This window comes from Haliotis rubra, unplaced genomic scaffold, assembly GCF_003918875.1.
Source record: "Haliotis rubra isolate DU_JTF1 unplaced genomic scaffold, ASM391887v1 Scf17, whole genome shotgun sequence".
Lineage (NCBI taxonomy): Eukaryota > Metazoa > Mollusca > Gastropoda > Lepetellida > Haliotidae > Haliotis > Haliotis rubra.
The window spans coordinates 2,982,315-3,005,870 of record NW_025765669.1 but is presented as its reverse complement, the minus strand read 5'-3'; the positions used below and the strand labels follow the sequence as shown (position 1 = coordinate 3,005,870).

Here is a 23,556-nt window from a genome sequence, read left to right as displayed (position 1 = left end):
GCCTTTGTCTCCTGTTCGACATTGCATGTATTTCTGCCTTTGTCTCCTGTTCGACAATGCATACAATTCTGCCTGTGTCTCCTATTCGACACTGCATGCAATTCTACCTTTGTCTTCTGTTCGACACTGCATGCAATTCTGCCTTTATCTCCTGTTCGATACTGCATACAATTCTGCCTTTGTCTCCTATTTGACACTGCATGCAATTCTGCCTTTCTTTACAGTCCGGCATTACATGCGCTTTAGCGTTAGTCTACAGTTCGGCACAGTAGACACTTTTGTGCTTGTCTGCAGTTCGGCGTTTGTCGACAGTTCGGCACTGCATGCTATTTATCGTTTGCCTCCAGTTCGGAAGGACTAAAATCGGTTTTTCTTTCTGCCAGTCTGACCCCTTTTGAGCATTCTCCCGCGATGCCGGCAACCACAACTATAAGCTCCTGACAAGGAGCCCGTACACACTTGGGACGCGCAGTTAATTCATGTACGTGACCAGTCTCAGCCAAACCGTCACGCGTTGGGATATAATTTCGAAGGCTGTTTGTTGACATAACATTCCGTCTGCGGCACAGTAACATGAATTTCCTCAGTTTGATTTTCATTCCAACTGATTTACAAAAATGTTGCGCAATATAGTGCGACCATTACGCTAGTTAGTGAGTGAGTGAGTTGTGTTTTACGCCGTTATTTGCAATTATCATTGAATAACAAATTGGGGAATACCAGAAAGAGTGTTCATGCACTGTACTTAAGTGGGGAATCGAATCCATTTCGGTATCCACAGCTTATAACAACAACATTTCTGGTTGACTGCACACGCTTTGGCATACTGATTACCTCTGTCTGTAATGGTTTATCCCATGAATACAAACAATCACTTAGTAACAGATTGTATATTTTATTAAGGCATGGTTATTAACAAAAATACTTTAAAATAACAGTCTATGTAGGACATTTATATATAGAACTACATATTTATATAGAATTTCTGTCCTATAATATCCAAGATTTCATAAGCACATTTGAGAGTTATGATCATAACCCTAAATAATGTCCAACAGCATCGAGAAATTGGAGTGGTTTCCATTGTCCATGTCTCATTTGTTCACGCAGGCGAAATAATCTATTCTCTGCTTCTCGGTAGACACGTTTCCTGGAAGGAGGTGGTGCGCCAAAGTCAATCTGTGCCCACTTAGAGCGATCTGATTTCTCTACCTTCTGTAGGATTTCAACGAAACGAAATAGGCTGGGGTGATAATGTGGGAACTGCAGATTCGGTCGGTTGTTGAAACCTTCCAGATGGTTATTTGTCCGCGGTCCGTGTGTGTGGTGATGGTTCCATAGGGGAATGGGGAACCTAGCATCACCGTCAATCCATGTTGTGGTTATATAGTCATTAAACTCTCCTGCTCGTGGAACATCTGGGGTCGCATCCATTATGACCCAGACAGCGCATGTATATCATGATGACCCAGACATCGCATGTATAATATAAACTTGATCCCAAAGGTCGGGGCAAGCTGTGAATGTCCCATCCATGTAGATTGTTTCAGCAGACTGCAGGGCCACCAACTGTTCTTCTGTAGAAAATGCAATAATCCTATCCTGGTCCCCATCACTGAACAGCAAAAAGGGTTTACCATCTAAAGTCTGTGTAAACTTTCCTTCAAGATGTGATTCACTTCTGGTCTGTAGAAGAACTGGAGAGTCCTTCTCCTGTGTCTGTAAAGAGCACTGTGCATCGACTGAAATGTAGGCAAGTGAGGCACAAGTTCTTCATCCTGCTTCGCCACTTCATCATCATACAAAGAATGCATCTGTGTTATCTCTTCTCGCGCCCTCTTCCTCATGTTGCTCATGAATCTGACCTTGTTGGGATCTTCTGGGGGATGGGAGTGTTCGGTGGAATTCCTCAAAACTCTGCTACAGTGGTACATCTCGCCTTACACTTTGTACTTGAACATTTCCAGTGTGTGCACGACTGTCTTACAACATGCCTGTTGTACAAATAACCATTCACATGGATCTGTTGCGTTCCTTTCTGAGACAATACAATCTCCACTTCACTAAACCTGCCATGATGATGAAATGAAGCACTTTCAACATCTTATATATATATGTTTCAAATTTATTAACTAACTGCTTCCTTCTCTGCGAAATCTCTACTCTGCTAAGTCTCTACTACTCTTCTGTTCCCTGTTTAGGGCATCAAAAGAAAGTGCACTTCCTCCAAATTTTCTGGACTATTCAATTAAACCTATAAAGTACATTACAAGAAAAACAGTCAAGTGACCAGGATCATTATCTGTTGTTTCAGTTCCCTGCACATCCTGGGCTATCCTATTACCTAAAAAGGGGAGATGAGGAGTTGTTGTTTCAACAATGTGTGGTAGTATTGGGATGTGGATGTTTTGGGATGTGGAAGTTTTGGGATGTGGAAGTTTTGGCATAGAACCGGGTCTTTGACGTGACGAGCGTACACATTGTCCCGTGTTGACAATGGTGGTTGACCCAGGTCTTTCACTCACGTATCCCCGATTCGATGGTAACGAAGCTGAACATCGAGCTGTTCAGTGAGTTACGACGTATTTGAACTCTTGTCATTCTTTTCTCTGTAGATCTTGGGTTCGAATCCCTGTTCGTTCCTATTATAAATATAGGTTTGGTAGCACATCACCCGTGGGTTTCACCATCGTTGTAAATGTCTTGGACCCACACTCACAGCTTTCCCCGTCACCAGGCCAACACAACTGTATGTAACTGGAATTCTGTTCAAAGTGGCGATAAACCCAACTCAAGCACATCTGTCGCTGTCTTGAGTGTAGGTCAGATGATAGAAACGGGTCCACTCACAATAGTCCACTACCTTCGTGTACCTTAAACTTCACGAAGCAACAGCGTATTGATACAAATTGATATAACAGTGGATATCGCAGTGATACATTATGATATCGCAGTGATACATTATGATATCACAGTGATACAAAATGATAACAGTGGATATCGCAGTGATACATTATGATATCACAGTTATACATTATGATATTGCAGTGATACATTATGATATCACAGTGGTACATTAAGATATCACAGTGATACAAAATGATATAACAATGGATATCACAGTGATACAAAATGATATAACAGTGGATATCGCAGTGATACATTATGACATCACAGTGATACAAAATGATATAACATTGGATATCGCAGTGATACATTATGATATCACAGTGATACATTATTATATCACAGTGATACATTATGATATCGCAGTTACACAAATGATATAACAGTGATACAAAATGATATAACAGTGGATATCGCAGTGATACATTATGACATCACAGTGATACATTATTATATCACAGTGATACAAAATGATATAACAGTGGATATCGCAGTGATACATTATGACATCACAGTGATACATTATTATATCACAGTGATGCAAAATGATATAACAGTGGATATCGCAGTGATACATTATGATATCGCAGTGATACATTATGATATCACAGTGACACAAAATGATATAACAGTGATACAAAATGATATAACAGTGGATATCACAGTGATACATTATGATATGACAGTGACACAAAATGATATAACAGTGATACAAAATGATATAACAGTGGATATTGCAGTGATACATTATGATATCACAGTGATACAAAATGATATTGCAGTGATACATTATGACATCACAGTGATACATTATTATATCACAGTGATGCAAAATGATATAACAGTGGATATCGCAGTGATACATTATGATATCGCAGTGATACATTATGATATCACAGTGACACAAAATGATATAACAGTGATACAAAATGATATAACAGTGGATATCACAGTGATACATTATGATATCACAGTGACACAAAATGATATAACAGTGATACAAAATGATATAACAGTGGATATTGCAGTGATACATTATGATATCACAGTGATACAAAATGATATCGCAACAATCCGTATAACACAAGGTCCCGTAGCCTGATCTTAACATGATTGTTGATCTTGAATAAAAGCTTTCCTTGACGGCTAAATTACGATAACGGCTGAGTGCGTTGTGTAACACGATAGTCACATGAACTATTGAAACTAGCGAATGCAGTTGCAGAAAGTATTACTTCCATTATGGCCGAGATACCTGGAGATACAGGTGAGAAGCGTGAATGACACACAGTGATTTCCGCGATGATCCGAAGTAAGGAATAATTTAGTTCCTAGACATATTACCACCTGACATTTACCTCCATGTGTGTGTCAGCGTAAGTATCAATGTGTTTAGTGTCATTACTCTTGTAACATTTATTCATTTTCGTTTAGCCAGTAAGTTATTGGAAGTTTATGAAATCAAATATGTTCACTTAATACCGTGATGTCGTAATGTGCCGATGGCAAATGTATTTTCTTTAGATGTTCTGTATAATGTTCTCGAATTACAACAGACTGACAAATTTCATTACGAGTAATTCCATGAAATGTCATGACAACGCAGGTATACGAGACGCTAGAGAATAATCAGTTTCTGTCAAATAGAAAAACAAATCTGGTTTGATTTGGTGTTTTACGCCGCACTAAGCAAAATTCCAGTTATGTGACGGCGGTCCGTATATCAAGACCAGAGAATCCAATGATCAACAGCATGAGCATCGATCTACGCAATTGGGAACCGATGACATACGTCAACCAAGTCAGCGACCACCCGATCCCGTTAGTCGCCTCTTACGACAAGCATGGGCTACTGAATGAAGATTCTAACCCGGACCTTCGGGGGTCGAAAAGCAAAGTTAAGCCTCAAGTCTATGATCAAGGCCGTTATATTTTTTTTTCTTTCTGTAAAGCGTCTTACAATGTTTTAGTTCCTAAATCATATAGGGCGCTATACAAAATCTTGTATATTATGTTGTACTGTTTACATCTACATTGGCTTAGAAAGTAGGTACCCGTGAAGACCCGGGGTAGAATAGGTCTTCTGCAAAGCCACAAACGGCGACTATGCATGTTGTAAGAGGCGACTAACGGGATCGGGTGGTCAGGCTCGCTGACTTGGTTGACACATGTCATCGGTTCCCAATTGCGCAGATCGATGCTCATGTTGTTGATCACTGGATTGTCTGGTCCAGACTCGATTATTTACAGACCGCCGACATATAGCTGGAATATTGCTGAGTGTGGCGTAAAACTGAACTCACTCACTCACTAGAAAGTAGGTTTGTAAAAAAAGACATCTTCAGCCTTTATACGTGTATATGAATAGATCCAGGAAAAGCAGTGGTGACACCAGCTATTCGCGAACAAATAAATCGCCTATCTGATACGCTATGAAGGACCACAAGTTCCAGGTGTACTTTTTAGTTTTGCCTTCTTTTTCCAACTACGTGACAATCGATAAAAGCAACCCAACCAATTTCATCATGATAAGAAAAAACCCGACTGTACATAGATGTCGACTGTATCATGAGCAGGTGCTCATGAGTCACTTTGAAATGGCGATGATGCTAGGCATCCTGCCCCACCGGTGGCACCTGTCACAAACACACGCAAAGGCATGTCACTTGAAAAGAAACAGCAGGAAGTTGTGTTACAAGTGGTGGGGAAGTGTATCGAATACAATATTTTCCACTAATGTGTCGGAAAATGCCTTTTCTTGTCTTAAACGTCTGTTTGGATTTGCAAACAACAACCGCTCACTTCAGCTAATTGCTCAGACCATCCCTACCTAGACTTCAGCATATTCCCAAGAATATATTCATTCAGAAACGAACTTAAATCTAAAAGCCAGGGCCTAGATTTTCGAAGCTCTCTTAGCGCTACGATAGTGCCATACATAACATTAACTTACGACTATCTTAGCGCTAAGAGAGCTTCGAAAATCTAGGCCCAGGATCTGATGATGCAATTTGAAATCCCTTACTCCCTTACATCTGAGTATTGTTCATGGTTTGTCTGCATATACGGGCAATTTGGTTTGATCCCAGTTGTAAACGTCAGTTTATCCTTCTTCCACGCCATGATACAAACCGACATTCTGTTCGAAGCTGCTCAAACTCATTTAATCTTCAATGGTCACATCCTACTGCACTGTATTCACGGGCAGACATTAGGCAAATTGCGAATGAAAGGTCTTCAACTATTTAATGATTCATTGCATAAATTTACAAACATTGAAGTTTATAATAGTGAATCGTGTTGTGATTTGAATCCTAATGGAAGCATATAAATTCATGAAAATATATTTCTTTTGAAATTATCATTCCAGCAATTGCATGGCGCATTGGACGTTGATCAATGCAAACATTTGATACTGAGTGATTCGGTGAAATGTTTGCCCTATTGGAAAGTTAAACACGTAAAAGTATGCAAATGGAACTCCTATCAGTATAGTGGCTAGTGATTGGAGTGTGTGTAATAGCATTAATACACCTGGGAAAAGGTTAAGTATCCCCTGAAAATGTTAATCACTGTCGCGCCATCGCTTATGCAATCGGTGGAATCAATTTGGTTGTGTCACGAACAGTTACGCATGATGTCTTAATTAGATGTGAATTTCTGCTGGCGGCTCTGCAACGTAAGGCCTCTTTTCGACTTAATGAAAGCCACAAAACATGTCCATAATCACAAGACGTTTCTGTCAAAGGTAAAGTCCTTTTGTACTATTTCGCCTATATTATGAGCATATTTATAAATCAGTATCAAAAGTGATGATACTAAGTGTTTGCGTAAAGATGAGCACTTTGAGCCGACGCTGAAATTATGCAGAACCGTTGTCTTCATTCTTGTTAAGCAAGGCTTAGGGTGGCGAATAATAGGCATGATTAGACTATGGATAGTCTTCGAAGGTGTCATGGGCCAGCTTGGTGTCCACCATTTGGTTTAAATACACGATAAATGTACATCAATGTTATAAATAATTTTTTAAATGTCATCGCGTTTTGCCCTTAGTTTTTCCCTCAGCCATTTCGCTTCAAGGAAGCCCAAGGTCTGGTTTCTATGTCAACAGGTTTGGGTCCAGCACTCAGGTCTTCGAACCTCATGGCCACAATAACAAGGGTCTATAAATGTTTTGAAGGCCTATTCATAATTACTATCATTTTCCACAAGGATAAAACTGAAAAGTCTTTATCAGGAATGTTCTAAGATATAATCCTTCGACCAGTTGGCACAACAGCATTTTCCAGGTGACATATCTGCTGTAACCATACATGGGCATCAAACTGGTTAGTCAAAACCACACTAGTTAATACATGTATACGGTTGATGTTAAGCAATACATCTGGTCACTTGTAAAGGGAATTTGACATAGATCAATTAAAGCCGTAGATCTGTTCTCACCACGCATACGAAAAGCATTTTCCTGCAAAACGATGTTGCATCTTTTCGCACACATCTGATGATGACATCATCAGTGCCTGTTAATCGTGCCTGTTGTTACTATTACGACTACATATTAATTTCAGTGTCCACAAATACCGAGCACCTTTCGAGAGCATCTGCTATCAACACTATTAGATAGTGAATCACAAACGCATGCTTACGATACTCCGAATGGTATATTGGAGTTTACATTAAGTAGAGACTACAGATAATAACAGAAAGGTGTTTTTGGCCCTTACTTATCAGAATTTTGTGAAAAAATCTTTAAAACTCTACTCAATTAATTTCAAATCGTTCTTACGGTTTTATATAAATTATATAAATTGCTCTTGCATGTGAACGCTTCTTTTACAATAAATCTCTTTACCAGCTAGCTAGTAAGAAACTTTACCGCTCAGTCAATCATTGTGCTCCTTAGAGCAACATAAAGTCTATTTCATCTAAATTTGCTTTATCACATCATAAAATGAATGTTTAGGTTGATCGTTTGGGTGTAAGTACTAAAGATGAAGATGAAGATGAAGATACTGTTATTTTTTTTGTTAAGATATGTACAAAGATTTCGAAACTCAAATTGATATTATTAAATGCATGTACGTAAACCGAACGTACTAAATTACTAGTTAATCGACATACCTGTCATTTCATTCATACCTGCTTCAATGTGATCAGATCGTACCAAGCCCCCTTGATTGGAATCTGTCTGGATTCGACGTCACGCAAGGTTCGATGGAAGAATTATGTCATGATCGATGTAATAGAAGCCACTCTGATTACTACTCGTTTCTGAAAGGTCTCTGCACTCCTCATCTGTGCTCTAAACAGTTTAATTAATATCTTGTGCAGCTACACTGTGCTTTGACAATATTTTGGGACATGTCATCCCATGCCTCGTGTCAGCATGCAACCTGTAAGAAATGACATAAATGTAGGCTACCGTTCATCAGAAGATCCAGTCAGTTCTTGGAGGTTCCAGATGGTTGGTTGACGTCGCTTTTCTTCATGGCTTTCATTTTTAGATCTATGCATAAAGATTCAGTATGAAAAAAAAAATCTCCACAAGGCTGTGCGTGACAGGAGGAAAGGCTTCAACTGTCGAAAAGTCAGCTTACCCTTTATGTTGAACAATATACCAACAGCTCCAACCTTTGGTTGGAATTCACAATTTGCACACTGTCTAGGGCGTTCCATACTCCTACTTCATAAACAGGCTCAGAACTTTTCAGCCACCACTCGCAGTAAAGATATGAAATACAATTTTAGGGGTACAATCGGGCCTGCTCTTTTTTATCAAGATTCCAATGGTCTTCATACGAATGCAACGTATGTTACATTTGGGATTACACTTTCGTAGTATCATATGTTGCATTTGACCACTTTCTAAATGGCATTTTGTAATCATAGCTTTTGGCATTGTGTAATCTTAGCTTTTGGCATTGTGTAATCTTAGCTTTTGGCATTGTGTAATCGTCGTCATACGACTCTTGTTGAGACCTACATGATTTAAGGCCTCAGTAAAACATTTAGAAAAAATATGGTGACAAAAATGATGTTCCAGGCAGCTCCCTATTTTGAGTGGTGTCACACATCACCATGGTATTTCAGATGAACAATTGTTTAGCCTTCACTGACAGGTGCCACCGGTGGGGCATCCTTTTCACGAACAGCTGGTATTATCACTGTTTGTTTGCAATTTCTAAACACACGGTCATGATATGGTAGGAATCGTACAATCGACTCTGCTTTCAGCAGAGATTTCTTATGGACGTGGAAAGGATTTTGTCGCTATTATTTCTATCACCTAGGAATTCCCGAATCATTTCCCTATTCGCTTAACGCCTTCGCCGCAGATACATTGATCTCTTTGCACTGATTAAATAGCAATTTACACTGGTCAACGTTAATACCAATCAAAATGTTCTACTTGTAAGAGGAAGTCCTCGATCGAAAATTAAACACCTTTCTGGCTATATATTACGCTTTAATGATCATCGTGTTTATATACGCCCACATATGAAAGAATGGATAACGGTGAATTTCCGTTCAACCGCACGGTGTTATTCTAAATAACTGCTTACGCCTGGTGTTATGATGAACGTCACCGCTATTTTGTGTTTTACTCTCCATGGAAAAAATTTCGGGGATATGCGAGACTGGTTATTGTCTTGCTTTAACGTCATATATCTCCAAAGCACATGGTATGATAAAGGAACCTTCTGGGCATGTATTAAGAACTGTGAAAGTTGATAAATAATGTTTTGAAGAAAGTTCATTTTAACAAGTGTTAACACTAAATGAAGAGGCAATACTAGCTTTGTTCAAAAGCGTGAGCAAGTCTTTGGCCAAGCATATCAGATGTTTGTTTGGGGCATGATACTCGTAAGTTGTTATGTTGAACAGCATGCAATGAATGTTTAGCTATCGAGGGCTATCGAGTGCTTGAAAAAGAATAATTTACCCGCTAATAACACTTATGTAAAGCCACGGGGGTTGAAAATGAACGCGCCGTGGGTATGCTGCAGACAATGCACAAGACAAAGAGCCAAACATTTTTATGTTATCGAAACACGTAAACATCTCTTTGGAGACGTTATTTAAACAGGAACACACTCTTGACCAATTGTCAACGTGTTACGTCATGTATAAAAGACAACCATATTCGGTTACAAACTGGCTCATTAACAGCCCGCACAGTTCCTGTGTTGTGACCAATTAGTTTCGGAACAGTAGTGTTGAGGGAGTTCACCAACCGGCCAGATGTCCAGTGATAAACCATCTTGCTGACTGCATCTGATGCTCAGAAGATAAGGCTTGAAACAGTACACTGTTCACGGACAAGCACGGGAAAAGATTCAGGGAGGCGGTGTGTAAATAATCGAGTCTGGACCAGACAATTCAGTAATCAACAGCATGAGCATCGATCTGCGCAATGGGGAACCGATGACATGTGTCAACCAAGCCAGCGAGCCTGACCACCCGATCCCGTTAGTCGCCTCTTACGACAAGCATGGGTTGCTGAAGATCAATACTCTAACCCGGACTTTTACGGGTGGGAACATTTCTGAACGCTGACAATAAAGACCACAGGTCAAACGTTTCACGTGGAATTTGTGAAGTGTGGTTTGGCTGTTGTTAACACGTCTCATATGAGTAACAGTTTGAGGCATTTTAAAACATGATATCAAGGTAGCACATTTCCATGCAAAGACATTGTTTGAAAATGAAAATCGTACACATACGAATTTCACGTCATACACCAATAATCTTTCAAGAGCAATTATTGTGCACACAACTATGGTCATATGGAAGTGCAAGTGGTGATGCACTCTCCAAACATTCATTACTATCATATCAACATTGATTGACTCTGATATATCTCCCAATCTTTTCAATCGTAAATAAAAATGAAGTTCCCCTACATTTTGGAGTATATAACGTGTCCTGTATAGTGTGTTTGCTCTCTATGATTAGTCTATAAGATAAACTCACTTATTTAGTGAAACATTCCTTGAGAATTTTTAATTGAATTTTGCATTAGTGTATCCCTGAGTTGACGTCGGTCGGAGGTCTGAATAAAACTGTGCAGAAAGAACTAGGATTAATATCTGCTTATCCTGTCTGTTGGGACGAGCATCTCCTGTAGACGTCTGACAATGTAATGGTCAAGTTGATATCTGTAAAGATCCAGTACCATATTAAGAACCACATAATTAATCCCATGGGTATCTGGAACAATTAAGACACTTGCCTGTCTAGGCTAACACACATTCACCGAACAAATCATTCTTGCTCACAAAATGGGTCTACAATCATTGGTTTCAGTCTTAAGCAATGAAAAAGGTCATACAAATCCATGAAAAAAGAAAATGTTCATTATTACTGTGCAGTTGGAGATTCATTACTACTGCTACTACTACTACCACCACCACCACTACTACTCCTACTACTCCTACTACTTCTGCTACTACTACTACTACTACTACTACTACTACTACTATTACTACTACTACTACTACCACTACTACCCCCACTACCACCACCACCACTACCACTACTACTACTACTACCCCCACTACCACCACCACCACCACTACTACTACTACTACCACCACCACCACCACCACCACCACTACTACTACTACTACTACTACTACTACTACTACTACTATTGCTTACATTTACCAGTTCAAGTGTTAGGGGTGGGTTGGTTTGATTTACGTTGAGGCCTGTGAAACATGTCAAGGCTCTTGATGAAACAAGTCATTCCACAGTTTTTGTGCACAGGTCAGGGATGTAGGACATAATTTCATTGTCAAAGTTGATTTTGTTGATAGTTCTCTACTGCTGGACGGTGCGGAAATGGGTGTCAACCGAGCGAAATGCCATGTCAAATCGGCACAGACTCAATTTTCTAAGGGAGGCTCTCTGAACGACTATTGCATCGAGTTTATGTGCTGTGTGTTGAGTAGAACAGCAACCCTATAGAATCCTTTGCTTGGATGAAGTCGGTTAGCCTGAAACGAATGCTTCGTCTTTGCTGCTGAACTCAGTCAGTTTCCACTCGAACCGTCAATGAGTGAATATCCACCACAATATACTACATATTAAGAAATAGATTTGCTATCTTTTATGAATTTAATGAGACTGTCCAACCTTGTCAGTGGATGACCAGCGTTGGCACAAACACGGTGTCTTTAGCGACACGATGAGGTCACTTAATCCTTATATTACTTAGCCATGTTAGTGATTTCGACTCAGAGGTCCATCCATGGTTAGACCCCCAGAAGGGCGTCAAGAAAACGGCTACTTGTAGATAGAAATCTTTGGTAAAAGACCCCTATACAGCCTTAGAAGTATCCAGACCAACCTACCTGATCTTGTCGTTGTTTGAAAATCTAATGAAATCATTCGTATCATTGGATTCTCTATTCCTTTTGGCACTAATGTAACAGGTAAGATACAGGCAAAGCAGTACCAAGTTGAGAGACTCCCCAATTGTTCTCGGTGCCTTTGCTTTGGTACCTCCCAGTGTTCTTGACTGACATTGGGTGAGTACCCGACAACAGCACTTCCGACACTCGGGGTAATGTCCAGGGCTGGTGTGTTGAGAAGTCTTCATATTCTTCGAGAGAGAAAAATCACTGGAACACAGTAACGTATAGGAACAACTAGGAAATTGCATCTGATACTATTTTTGTCACTGAATATTCCAGCTATAGGACGTTGGTCTGTAAATAATTGAGTATGGATCAGGCAATCCAGTGACTGACATCAAGAACACCAATCGACGCAATTTGGATACCATGACATGTGCCATCCAATTCAACACTGATTGATAAGCGAATCAATTCGAACCCAGGTCTTGCCGGATCTCAAGATCATATATACTATTCACACTTTGCTAAGGATCAAATCATTGATTCAACACAAAACTATGATGTGGGGTCTAATTTGGTTGAAATATCTAAGCTTATTGTAAGCATGGGTCCAAGTTTTCAGTATGTCATTGCATCTTGTAGATCCCATACCTGCTATAGACAGATGTTGTGTACTTGTCAATGACTCGTTCCATGATTTGCAAAATGGTTTATTGGTGCCATGAAAACCATTTTTATGGCTACTCAAGTATCAAGTGCATAAGGTTAGATTAAAGTGGCTGTTTGCCTAAAGAGGGGTTACCGTATCATTATTTGTCTAGATATGTGCACAAGAGCTTTCGTTTCATGTAAATTTTTCACCTGGAGTACCAACATATACGCTCGTCTTTCCCTGCTAGACAATTCACTGCCATTGTACATAATCCATATCTTTATGTTAATAATTCGGGATAGAATTGATCTTCAGCAAACCCATATCCATGCTTGTCGCAAGAGGCGACTAACCAGATCAGGTAGACACATGTCATCGGATCCCAACTTCGTAGATTGATGCTCATGCTGTTGATCACTGAATTGTCTCGTCCAGACTCAATTATTTATAGACTGCCGCTATAAAGCTGGAATATTGCTGAGTGCGGCGTGAAGCAATAACAAACCTATGTTAATGGTTGTATTAAAAGCAGAAGTGGTCAGCATTGCATGTAATGCTTGTGGCAAGACGCACTGCGATTTGTACATGGGGCAGTAATGTCTCATTGCAAAGGATGTTTTTAGCCATGTACAGGATGAACTAAAGTCCATTTACCGCTACTGGTTGGTGATGAATAGCTTTACATTTTCTGAGCCTTACACGATGCATGAACAGCTAATTGACCGACAGTGTGTCAACTCCTTTAATATATTGTGCTAGATCATCAGCGAATTACCGCTACTGTTTATCATCCAGCAGTATCGTGGACAGAAGCACCAGAAATAGGCATTCGTTATCAATGTTTAGACTCGAACCTAAATCTTCATCGTGACATGCAAAAGCTTTGACCACTTGGCTACCCATTAGTCTCCTAAAGCTATGATGTATATTCACAGTAAATTTGGTACGCTGCGCAAAAAAATCAAATTGGTAGCAGACCAAAAAATAGTAATAAAATGTAACATGTAAAAGTTTACGCCACAGATATTAGAAATATCTCAGGAAATATATCATATTGGGCGTAAAAGACAAAAGGTCTTATTTGAAAATGATATCATTAAATCTATGATGGCCCTGCGTATACATGTATATGTATATCAACTTAGTTCACGAGCATAATCATTCGTCGTTCCCGAGTTCATGATGGACGTAGGGCAAGAGGAAGTTCGACCCAATGAATGACGTCATCGCCAAAGATGATCAGTCTGGATTATACGTATTTTTTACCTAACGGTATTTCAGTGTTGCCAACAATATGCATGTATTCATGAAACATAATCCCGTGTGTCATCCATGGAGCTCTTTAATAAAAGGAATCTGATAGGAATACATTAATGAATATGAGAGCAGGATGAATGCCAGATGAAAATTTAAGAAGGATTAACCTAGCTTTGTGGAGCTTCTTAATTTTTTACACTGAAAAAGAGTTCACAAACTTCATTGAATTAGACAGAGAGTCACTCGTTTTCTTTCAACTTTTGTATATAATATAAAAAATGCCTCGAGCAAAAACTACTTAATGCAGGAAACGTGTTTTATGGTGACGTACATGTGTGGAAAAGAAGTCTCATGTCTCGTTGAAAAGAAAATGCATTGATTTGAACGTTATCTGGAGCAGTGCGGGTTCCTACAGTCACCTGTTTCGATGCCCAGTATTTGCTGGCATTCTTTAAGAAAAAAACGCCAAGTAGGATATGGAAGACATTCTATGAAGAAGGCGAAAAGGAGAAGAAATGCACCGGTACATTCAGCCTTGCGAAACAAACTACACTACCGTGCATAAAATAGTAAACTCTTAAATATTGGAATAGACTGGGCTTAAAATAGCCGCCGAAAAACAGCAGCCTTTTAGTTCCAAAACGCAAACATGATACCTGTATAAATAGTTTACCATAGAATATTGTTAATAATTGTTTGTTATATGTAAGTTGCCATAAAAAATGGGTGTGTATTAACTTTGGCAGGTAGTTTATGACTGGATCGAGTGATCAGGCTTGTTCACACGGTTGAAGCATGTTTTCATATCGTAACTGAATAGATCGTTGCTCATGATGTCAATCACTGGGTTATTTACATACCTCCGTTATAGAGCTAGAATATTCTTGAAAGTGGAGAAAACGGTGAAAGCCTGATCATTTGGCTAATAATGTAGTCTGTATACATCATATCTCTATAAGCTTTTGACAATGGTCATACAGCTTGGACATTTGTGCCCAGTTAAACGAAAAACAAACACCACTGGTTCATTGGTGCTGTGGTCACATTCTGAACCAGAAGCCCTTCTCTTTACAGAAGAGCAGATATTGTCTTTTTCTGGTATGAACTGCTGGTGTCAGATGTTTAATCCCGGAATTGTCACATCCACTCACTACAAGCGACGTGAGAACACTTTCACTGTTTCCATACACGTAAAAAGTGATAGCATGACAACGAATGCTTGAATGCCACAAAGGCACAGCGCGCTTTAATTCAGTCCTTGTAATGCTAGAGAAACCCTTGTTATGCACGATTTATGGCACTTATTGAATGCATTAGTGTCTGAAAACCAGATGATGTGTGTATATGACAGGTGGCTCCAGAAGGTTCAAGAACACATGTTCATCCGCGTTCGACTTCAGAATTCGCCATACTAGAATCGACAAACAAAATCGAGCAAATTCCATAAATTGATGAACGTCAGCAAAAATATTGTGAATAATATCCTTACTTTTGTAACGTATGCGTTGTGCATCAAAATGAAGCATGCATTAACACATGTCGCTGCAAGCTGCTTTTTAACTAAAATTTGATGTGTGGGTATTGAAATTTTGCTTGTATCGACATCTTCATATCATCTTCAATAAACATCAAATATTGCCACTGAAGTTTAGGTCAGGTCAGTGGAAATAACGTGAAAAATACTTTCACTCATACGGTCATGTGCATGAAAGCATATGTGTGACATCTTGTGCTTGTACGAAGTTATAGTGGAATTATTTTAAAGGTTACCACTTGAAATACCATGGTACAGTTTAACATCGATACAGCTTTCAGATAACTCTCTCAGACTCCGAGCCGACAAGTCCTTGTGTTATTCCCTTAATGCCAAGCTCCAGGCAGGGTAACAACAAATCCCATCCTATAACATCTATTGGTCTGACACGGCCAGAGTTCGAAGTCCCGACCTTCTGGCAGATACCCTACCCACTACTCCAGGCGGTCTCATTGAATATTTAAGTGAGTGTGGATTTACCCCGCTTTAGCAATATTCCAGCAATATCACTGCGGGAACACCAGAATCTGCTTCACATTGTACCCACGTGCGGAATCGAACCCAGGTCTTCAGCGCGATGACCGGACGCTTTAATCATTTTGCTACCCAACCACCCCCACCGAATATTGAACATGTTCTCTGAATGCCATATTACATGATCAGGTGAGCTACAGTTCCCACTGGTTTTAAAAGTTTTTTTCTGGTGCATTTAGTTTAAATCATTCGCTCTTCTCTTATGAGGTTGATGTCACCAGAATCAGGATGCTTAAGGTGCCCTGAAGAAATATTTACAGATCGATTAAATGACAGTTAATACATCAAACCGCTAGCTAATGCCACGCAAACGTATTACCTCTTGATTTGTAATACTTGAATCAACTAAGCACGGCCAATGGAAAGCCCCTTTGATAAGTCAGCTCGGCCATTAAGGCCACTGTTCATCAAAGAATGACGTCGGTCTCCAAAGATGTTTAAGTAGAAACAAAACATGATAAGCTGTAGGTGCAGGCTCTTTGCTTAACCTCCACCTGTGTTGATGAGCTGAAACATTGGTTTAAAGGTTTGAAGTATACTCATTTATTTTTATTTTTTATTTCTCCGTTAAAAAGAAAAGTGTTGCCCTTTGATGCCCATTGGAGCTCATACAGCCAGCTGGCATTTGCGGTCTGGTTAAAATTGTGGTTAACAAGCTGTCCCGAAATTCAGATTCTGCCAGTGAAGATATCAATAATGTCTCAGATGAAAGCGATTTGAAACACGTTGGGGTTGTGCGTGATGTCAAACAATCATTTGACACAACCGAGGTGAGGTGAAATGGGGGTTAACGTCCTCTTAAAGAAAATTCACGCTTTCGTAGTGGCGTGTGTGTGTGTGTGTGTGTGTGTGTGTGTGTGTGTGTGTTTGTTTGTTTGTTTGCTGTTTAACGCCGTCCTCAGCAACATTCCAGCTATATGGTGGCGGTCTGTAAGTAATCGAGTCTGGACCAGACAATCCAGTTATTAACATCCTGAGCATCGATCTATGCAATTAGGATACGATGATATGTGTCAACCAAGTCAGCGAGCCTAACCACCCGATCCCGTTAGCCGCCTCTTTCGACGAGCATAGGAGACCAATTCTAACCCGGATCTCCACGGGTCTGTGTTGCCTGATTGTCTATAAGCTGATTTGTGCCGGTTTTGTAGTGCTGGCCAACTGAGATACCATGCCGCGGCTTAACATGGAGGGCGGAGGGGTAGCCTTGTGGTTAAAGCGTTCGCCTGTCACGCTGAAGACCCGGGTTGGATTCCCCACATGGGTACAATGCGTGAAGCCCATTTCTGGTGTGACCCGCCGTGATATTGCTGGAATATTGCTAAAAGCGGCGTAAAACTAAACTCACTCACTCTCAAGTTTACTTTACATGGACACCCAACACAGTATACTGTCTCCGAGCTGTCCAGCCCTTGTTTTAACCTCTAAAATGTTTAGTATCTTGCGAATCCTCTTCTACACCCACGTTAGCCATATCCTACACATATTTCCTCTATTCAAAGTAAGCGAACTAATCCTAAAGCCGTAGAGCGTGAGGAACTATGAGTGAGAGAGTGGGTGTGTTTAGTTTTGCGCCGCACTCGGCAATACTCCAGCTTTATGGCGGCGATCTGTAAATAATCGAATCTGGACCAGACAATCCAGTGATCAACAGCATGAGCATCGATCTGCGCAATTGTGAACCGATGACATGTGTCAGCCAAGTCAGCGAAATTTTGGTTATTTAATTATATATATTTTTTTGAAAGCACGGACATTTGAATCAAATTGTCTTTGGTCCTATTTGCTTATTGAAATTTGTTTATGTTAAGTTTTCCAAAACCGATATCAATTATACAATGTCTATTTGATGGCGCTTCATAAACAAACGCTTATGATATAGTTGGAATCTCAAATTGCTCTTTAAAAAGGTTTCTTATGAATATTAAGGAAACCGTCCGTATGCTTGAACTTACGTTTTATTAATTTTGTATATGGTACAATAGAAAAGCAAAGCAAAAGGCAAAATGACCATGATCTTAAAAATTATAAAACCCTAATGTTTTTGCCTAAAATGCCTTTTAGGTAACAGATCAAATTCACATAAAGAAAACTCATTTCAAATCAGAATTGTAACATATATTTATATTTGAAGTATGGAGTAGATCAAACATGAAACGTAAACTGTAATAAACAGAGCTAATCTGCTAACGGGCAATCATAACAAAAAGAAATGTGTTGATCGATGAAGTCTCAGGGGAATTCCTGTCGGTCATTAGATTTCTGATGAATAGACACTATGAGAAAAAATAGACCTAATATTGGACAGGTCTGTAATCGGTTGCAGTGGACATTGAGCAATGCTATGCCCCATGGGGCTATCCTGTCTGATCTATAAGCTGTTTTATGATCCCCGGTCACATTACGCCCTTGAGACCCATAGACAAACACAAATCATAATGAGACAAGAGTCTTGACTCACTCACATAGTGAATAATAAAATGGATTGGACAGGACAACATTACAGCGGTTTTTCAATCACAGAAAGTTCGCTATGACGAGGGAAGCATCACGCTACCATTACTGGATACAACGCAGTGTATTTACAGATGTCGGTCAAACTAGGGAGCAATATTCCAGCTATATGGTGGCGGTCTGTAAATAATCGAGTCTGGACCAGATAATCCAGTGACCAACATCAAGAGGATCGATCTGCGCAATGGGGAACCGATGACATGTGTCAGCCAAGTCAGTGAGCCTGAAAACCCGATCCCGTTAGTCGCCTCTTACGACAAGCATGGGTTACTGAAGATCAATATTCTAACCCGGACCTTCACGGGTGGTTGGTCAAACTAAAATCTGAGTGAGTGAGTGGGTTTGTTTTACGCTTCTTTTAGCAATATGCCAGCAATGGTGGGGACACCAGAAACAGGCTTCACACATTGTATCCATCTGGGGAATCGAACCCGCTTTAACAACCAGGCTACCCCCAACGCTTTCTAAAATTTCACTTGAGCGTAAAAAGGCAAATTGGTGACAGTCTTGACTATCCTCAGAAATAAATTCCTTTTGGTGTAAAGGGAAAAATAGTTGTGAAAATGATATGAATGGACTACTGAAAATCAGTGATGACACCAGGTGTTCGCGAAAAGGATAAGCATAGAATGCCTACCTGTAGCAATTACTTAAACCTTGCAATCTTCATGTGTGTTAGGTATAGTACAAACGGTAGAAAAGGTCATGCTTATCGTTTTCCTGTGCACCCGGTGTCAAGGTTTTGATCCATTCGTATAATTTTAATCACTCTTTCGGCTTTTTATGCCTTATGGAATCAGTTTTTGCTGATGTATAATACTGGTTACGTTTTATAGTTGACGTTTGGAAGTAAATTAACTCTTGCGCGTGTTAATCATTGGTCCTCTTAGCGTCTGGAACATATCGGAATTATTCAACCACAACTTATCTGCCTAAGGAATGGCTTAAATATAGAGAAATATAATGATTACTTCTGGCAAGTAATTACACCCCATGGCACTGGACTGCACCATTGGTGCCCACTGTGCCCCATCATGGTCCCCTGAATACATATTAAAAGGGCGGCGAACATTTAACAACTTGTTAGCGTCTGATTTCTCAATTCATTGGGCTCGAATACGTTCAGTAAAGCCTTTATGTCCAAACGGCAAAGGATTCCCGCAGAACGCCAAGGCTACGCTGATATTGAATCAATAAGCTTGTTTTGGTAGGCGACGCTAACATGGGCTGGCGGTATCCTTCTAATTTCTCCCACTGTGATTTTCTCTAGGAACAGCATTTACTGCTGTTGCACGTTATTAGACAGCCGACATAACAGAACATAGAAGACAAATTATCATTTATACTTTTTGACCGAGTTCAATAAAGACCTTACATGGTACTTAAATGTAAAAAGATAACGTGACATGCAGACCTAAACTAATACTTTATGGTGAGGTGAGGGGAAGGCGTTGGCATTGCGTTCAAAATTATTGCACATACAGTGACGTATGCATGAGCATTTGCATGGCCCCTTGTAGTAGTCCAGACCTATGTGGTACCCTATAACTGAGATACTCTGCCACAGTTAACATGGATACCCACCTCATGCACAGTAAACTCACTCCCAGTCGACCAGTCCTATATTATTGTCTTAATACCAAACGCCTTTAAGGTTTAAACTTATTGTCCGCTGCCGTCTTCTTGGTAGGCTGCAGCATGAGGCAAAACAATATTGAAAAATACTTCATTTGTATATAATACATTTTGGAGCGGCGACTAGAATATATAACATATGTTATATTTGGGAATACACCTTCTCAGTAAAGCACAGATTCTAGTACTTTTTGGGTTGAGTCCCATCCGGGATTCGAACCCGCACCCTCAGAGTCAGGCACCTAATCGCCAGCACACAAAGTCAGACGCCTAGACCGCTCAGCCACCGCGGCTTCCGAAAGTGTAATCCCAAATCTGAGAAAGTGTAATCCCAAATATATCACATGTTACATTTGACCACTTTCTAAAATGGCATTGTGTATTTCATAGCTAGAATATAATTTCCATGTCTGTGACAGGATGATTATAAGGATCGCTGAACGCTCAGCAAAATCATTCAAATATGACTGACAGTTTGCTAATATTCGGGCACATGTTTCTGTTCGAAACTCATTTCCAATACGTATCTTTGTACACAATGAGAAACTTATTTTTGTTAGTAACAAACTTTACCAAAGTGCTCATCTAAACTGTATGCTTATCCAAAACTGATAGTAAACTGTAAAATTGCCATAATGGTATGGGTGGCCCCATGGCATCCCTTTTCATATTTATTAAGAAATTGAAGATGTCTTCAATTCAATTCCAGATATCTTGTAATAATTTATACATATCCACACACGCATTACTGATATATTTCACTCAAGATAAAAATATGTATATGTATTCTACTTAAAGATATAATAATTAATAAAACTTTAAAGATATCTTTAATTGGTATCTGACATCCAAATTAAAATTATTGATATCTTAAAGTGCTATTGCGACATTTATTCGTGATATATCTAAATGTGTTTCAGATATCAATAAACCAATTACAACTATAATGTACATAGGTGCATTAGAAATTAATTCAAGATATCTTCAATTCAATTCAAGATATCTTGTAATAATTTATACATATCCACAAACGCATTACTGATATATTTCACTCATTTAGCGATATCTTTAATTCAGTTAAAGATATATTTAATTCAATTAGAGATATATTTAATTCAAACAGAGATATCTTCAATACTGGCCTTTACTGATGTCTAGAATCAAATGAACGATATCAGTAATAATTTTGAAGATATTTTTAAATCAACTTTTGATATCTATAAAACAAGTAACAGGAAAGAACGGTCAAAATATTTTTTTATTCCAGATATCTTTAATTCATTTCAACATATCTCTAATTTAATTCAATATATCTTAAATTCAATTTAAGACATGAATACCAGTATTTTCTCAATACATAATATCTATTGGAGATATCTTTAATTCACATCACGATATCTAAGAATAATGACAATTATTATGGATATACAACTTCTTTTATTCTGTGGAGGCGACGTTTCGACATAGGTTCTAATGTCGTTGTCAAGCAAGTGATACATGAGTAACAAATTGAGAGAATATATACAGGAGTTGTTGTTACAGTAGATAGGGAATGAGTTGTTTATACAATAGATGAGGTTGATGTACAACGTTTGTATGAGAGATTGAGTGAATTTGATAGGAAGCCAGTAGGGTGACATACAAGGACTGAATTAGAGCTTATACAACTGATAGGAAGCCAGGTGGATGTTTATACAATGGATGGGGTTGATGTACATAGTTGGAATGAAACAGGTAATGTACACAAGAAATATTGTTGATTACTTTATCAAGTGATGGTAGGCATTGGGAATGTAGTATCCTTCATCTCTGTTGAGGGCGGGTCCTATCTTCTTGATGTGTACTGCTTCCAAAAGTTTACGAATTTTGTAGTCTGACTGGTTCTTTACTATGGTTTTGGTCTTGTCCCATTTGATGGTGTGGTTAGGATGGGCTTTGATGTGGTCGGCAATGGCTGATTTAGAATCATTTTTCCTAACTGAAGCCTGGTGTTCCTTGATCCTGAGGGTGAGTGGCCTTGATGTTTCTCCAACATAGGAGTCACCGCAGTCACATTATATGTGGTAAACCACACCTGAGGGGTCTTGCTTCTGGGACGACCTAGGTCTTCCTGTGGCCTGCAAGAGGTTCTGGATGCTGTTGCCTCTTTGGAAGGTGACGTCTATGTCAGCTTGCTGCTTCAAGAGTCGTCGGATGTGATGGCTAGTTGATCCTATGTATGGGAGACTGATGGTGAAGGGGGCTGTTTGTTGTCGGGGCGGTTTGGTTGTTGGGTCGAGGGTGTTGTTGATGGTCTGGTTGACAAAGGGGGCAGGGTATTCATTGTATTTAGTGAAAACATATCTGAGGTGGTCCAGCTCGGCACTAAGAGATTGAGGTGTTGAACAGATATTCTTGGCTCGTCGGGTTAGGGTCGCGATGACACCTCTCTTGACCTGAATAGGATGACAGGAGGAGGAATGGATATACTGGTCGGTGTGGGTTGGCTTGCGGTACACGCTGGTGTTGAGTCTGTTTCCTTCTCTCTGGACCAGGACATCTAGGAAGGGGAGTTTGTTGTCAGCTTCTGATTCCATGGTGAACTGCATACGGGGATGTTGGGCGTTGAGGTGTTGGAGAAGGACGTTTGGGTCGTCGGATGGGGGGTATGGGGTGTGTGTGTGTGTGTGTGTGTGTGTGTGTGACGAAGGTGTCATCAACTTTCCGGAACCAGCAGGTGGGTTGGATTGGGGATGTCTGGAGGGCTGTTTCTTCTAGGTGGGTCATGTAGATCTCGGTGATGAGTGGGGAACTCATGGGAAGCCCATGGGTCTGTTGAAATATGTTGTCTTTCCAGGTGAAGTAGGTTGAGTTGATACAGGCGTTAATGAGTTCTAATATGCTGTCAGGGGAAAGGTGGGTGTCAAGAGTGGAGTGCACTTCTTCAACTCTGGATTTGATGATGGTAAGAGCTTCTTCACGGGGGACGTAAGTGAATAAATCAACCACGTCATAGCTAAGCAGCTTGCCGGGTTCCTGGATGTTGCTAATCTTCTTGCAGAATTCGCTGGAGTCTGCGATGAAAGATTTGGCTGTCTTCCCTAGTGGGGCGAGGAGTCGGGACAGGTGCTGGGCAGTGTTATAGTGGACTGTGTTCCTGGAGCAGACAAGGAGGCGTGCTT

At 39.9% G+C, this 23,556-nt stretch overlaps 1 protein-coding gene across 2 annotated transcripts in view; it reads left to right on the top strand.

The window, feature by feature from the left end:
* Positions 1-23,556, top strand: part of LOC124272474 — a 66,192-nt gene that overhangs the window by 20,533 nt on the left and 22,103 nt on the right. The window contains exon 1 of one of the 2 annotated variants that reach the window (XM_046707653.1): positions 6,577-6,655. The exons of the other annotated variant lie outside the window; for it this stretch is intronic. Coding sequence (XP_046563609.1) covers positions 6,608-6,655 — 48 coding nt within the window. The 5' untranslated portion in view covers positions 6,577-6,607. Of the gene's footprint in view, positions 1-6,576; positions 6,656-23,556 lie in introns of those variants that run through there. 2 annotated transcript variants of the gene reach the window in all.